The sequence below is a fragment of the Myripristis murdjan genome, chromosome 22 (genome assembly GCF_902150065.1).
Source record: "Myripristis murdjan chromosome 22, fMyrMur1.1, whole genome shotgun sequence".
In the NCBI taxonomy this organism is placed as follows: domain Eukaryota; kingdom Metazoa; phylum Chordata; class Actinopteri; order Holocentriformes; family Holocentridae; genus Myripristis; species Myripristis murdjan.
In genome coordinates, this window is record NC_044001.1 from 21,084,462 (window position 1) to 21,087,698 (window position 3,237).

At 44.5% G+C, this 3,237-nt stretch overlaps 1 protein-coding gene across 1 annotated transcript; it reads right to left on the bottom strand.

Annotated features, from left to right (window-relative positions):
• Positions 1-579: 579 nt before the first annotated feature.
• On the bottom strand, positions 580-3,006 carry foxa2 (forkhead box A2). Its single transcript, XM_030044527.1, has 2 exons — positions 2,778-3,006; positions 580-2,048 (listed from the first exon to the last, which is right to left on the bottom strand). Exons 1-2 carry the CDS (start codon positions 2,847-2,849, stop codon positions 876-878), a joined length of 1,245 nt encoding a protein of 414 aa, XP_029900387.1. The 5' UTR covers positions 2,850-3,006; the 3' UTR covers positions 580-875.
• Between the last annotated feature and the right edge of the window lie 231 nt (positions 3,007-3,237).

Sequence of the window (3,237 nt, forward strand, 5' to 3'; positions counted from 1 at the left end):
ATGTGGCTTAAAGAGACCGCAATTCATAGGTGCAATACATTTCCAAAATGGAGAAGCAATGAACTAACTACTTTTAGATCATTTTACAGACATAATGAAATTAATCAATTGTGCATGTGGGAAAAACGCAAGTTTTCTCTGGGTTTGGTCCCTTATTCAACTCTATTAAATTTTGATTGTTCTCAAAATTTCAAGGGACTTTCATTATTTCATGTAAAATATTTTTTTAAAAATTAAGCGAGTTCCTTTTGCCTATGTGAAGCTTAGTATAGGCCTACTGCAACCTCAGTGCAAAGATATATTTTTGCTGCATAGCCGTTTTCAAATGATGTTATTGAGAAAACAAATGTAGTGAGAAAGATATTTCGTCAACTCGATTAATGAAATAATAATAATAATAATAATAATAATAATAATAATTATTATTAGTCTTACTTACTACAGTAAAACACAAACCACCATATTCAGAAAAACAAAACCAATAACACTTTAATATAGATTCTGTTCTTGTCACTACAAGAATACACATATACAAGCCATAAATAGGAATTACACAAATGATTGAAGAAATCCTGCGAGGCATTTAAATTCATTTAGGAGTCCAGTTATGCAGATGTAGGCTATTTTACAGCATATTGTTGTCTTTGGGGTCCATTCCTGAAGCCGACTTCTGAACAGATCTTGTCACATTATCATTAGCATTATTATTATTAACATCCTTTCTCAAAATAATTAAGCAACTAACAAACTCGACAACTAAAACGGTGGGAAACGTCAAAAATATCTGAAATACATATTATACACAAACTATAATTTTTTTACAAATGTACAAATTGCGGGGAGGGAAAGTCTATTTTGAATCTGCGGTCAAGAGTTTATGAAGAGTTCATGATTGGCCTGGAGTAGACGCCTTGGTAGTAAGCTGTGTCCGGTATGGATGAGGAATCCAGACCGGCTTTCCCCGCCATGGATCCCATGGAAAGAGCACCGGCCATGGGGGAGCCGTAGCCGGAGTAATGCATCACCTGCTCATAAGTCTTTAGGTCCATTTTGTGATGCTGCTGCTCCGAGGACATGAGGTTATTGATGGAGAAGGGGTGGTTGAAGGAGTAGTGGTGCTCTGGCTTCAGGTGCGCCTCGTGCGCCAGGACCGAGTGATGCTGGGACATGAGGTGCTGCCCCTGGGACACCGGGGAGGCGGCGGCGTGCTCCGGGCTTAGGGCCTGGCTCGATTTCATGTCCGACAGGGACCTTTTGTGCTCGCCGGAGGAGGAGTTGGAGTGCGGGGACTCGTTGCCGTTACAGCTCTCCGAGCTGCTGTTGGAGGAGCCGCCCTCCGACGCTTTGCGCGACGAATCCTTGGACATCTTCTTTTCACACTTGAAGCGCTTCTGCCTCCTCAGGTAGCAGCCGTTCTCAAACATGTTCCCAGAGTCCGGGTGCAGAGTCCAAAACGAGCCTTTTCCGGGCTTATCCGGCGATCTGGGCACTTTGAGGAAACAGTCATTGAAGGACAAAGAGTGGCGGATGGAGTTCTGCCAGCGCTGCTGGTTTTGTCGGTAAAAAGGGAAGAGGTCCATTATCCACTGGTATATCTCGGCCAGTGTAAGCATCTTACTGGGAGACTGCTGGATAGCCATGGTGATGAGGGAAATGTACGAGTAGGGGGGTTTGGCGTGCGTGTAGCTCCTCCGGTAGGTCTTAGGGTCTCTGGACCTGTTGATGTTAGACTGTCCGTACATGGGGCTCATAGCGTTCATGTTGGTGTACGATGTCAGGGCGTTCATGGACGCCGGCTGCGCGGTCATTGGGCTCATGCTCGGGCTCAGCGCGGCGCTCATGGCAGTCATGCCCGCGCCCATGCCGTTCATGGCTCCGGTGCCCGGTGACATGCCGGTCATGGAGGGACTCATTCCCGTGTTGACGTATGACATGTTCATGGAGTTGGCCGTCATGTTGGCAGTGGTGCTCATGCCGGACATGCTCATGTAGGTGTTCATAGAGTTCATTCCCAGGCCTGTGTTCATGTTGCCAACCGAGGTATAACACTGTCAGAGAGAGACACACTCATTAGTTTCATCTGCACAAGCAAAACAACCAGGAATCCAGCGCGACTGTAGCTGTCAAGTATTAACTCATTAGCTTATTCATATAAACATTTCATAATGATTTAACGATTTAAATATCCACATATTAATCCTTAAAATGAGATATTATTTTCAAACGCGCACACAAAAATAAACTCGTTAAAGCTGGGATGCTTGCTGGCAATTTCACCTGGTGAGAGGCTAGTCTGCAGTTTGAAAATAATCTACAGACTTAATTGCATAATAAGGTTAAGGATGTATTTCACTGTAATGGCGGGGCAATCGTGTCGATAATCCTCTAATATTATACAATATCGATGAAAATGTTGACACTTTAAACAGGACTGCGTTCACATACAAAATAGCCTCTGCAGCACAAATATTTGAATCAATCTCCCAACAATCAAACAACTCAAATGTTTGTTGAGTGGAAACATGACAAAAAAATCTGATTTTGTAAAGATACGTATAGACTTATGAAATTATAATCCGAGTGAAAAGTCCCCCCCACCCCACCCCTACATGTCAAGCAACTTTGTTAGGATAGTGCGCTGCGTGGAGATGGGGGAGGATTTGGAGGCGCCTCAAGTCAATATTTGATCACAAAGTTAATATTATCTCAGGGCTAATATTGAGTTGTATAAAATGGGATCGGCTTTAGACAAAAAAATATATATTTAAGGTACCCACCTCGGGCTCTCCGTAGTAGGTGCTCCAGTCGGTGTGTTCGTGTCCTTCCATTTTAACTGCTCCGAGCATCATGGAGGCTCCCAAAGAGTTTTACAAAGCGTCTCCCAGCAGAAGAAAAGGCAAAAGTGTCTCTAATAGAAGGTGACTGGGGACCACAAGGTGTATTTGGGTCGTCGGTGCGTTCCTTAGTCAAGGACTGGTGCATGTGTGTCTTATGGAGCCAGCCGTGAAATGCGTCTGTCGATGACTGGAGTTGAAATGACGCTCAGTGCTGCCTGTTAACGCTGTGATATAGCTCTGTGCGCCAGGCAAGCCTCCAATCCCTACTTCTACGCCTTGGGCCCCATTTGAATAATCTCCTCACACCTAGGCGTGAGACTCCTCAAGCTCCCCCCCTCCACCACCACCACTACCCCAATTGTACACCTGCGCTGACTGAAAAGAACATGTTTCATATGAA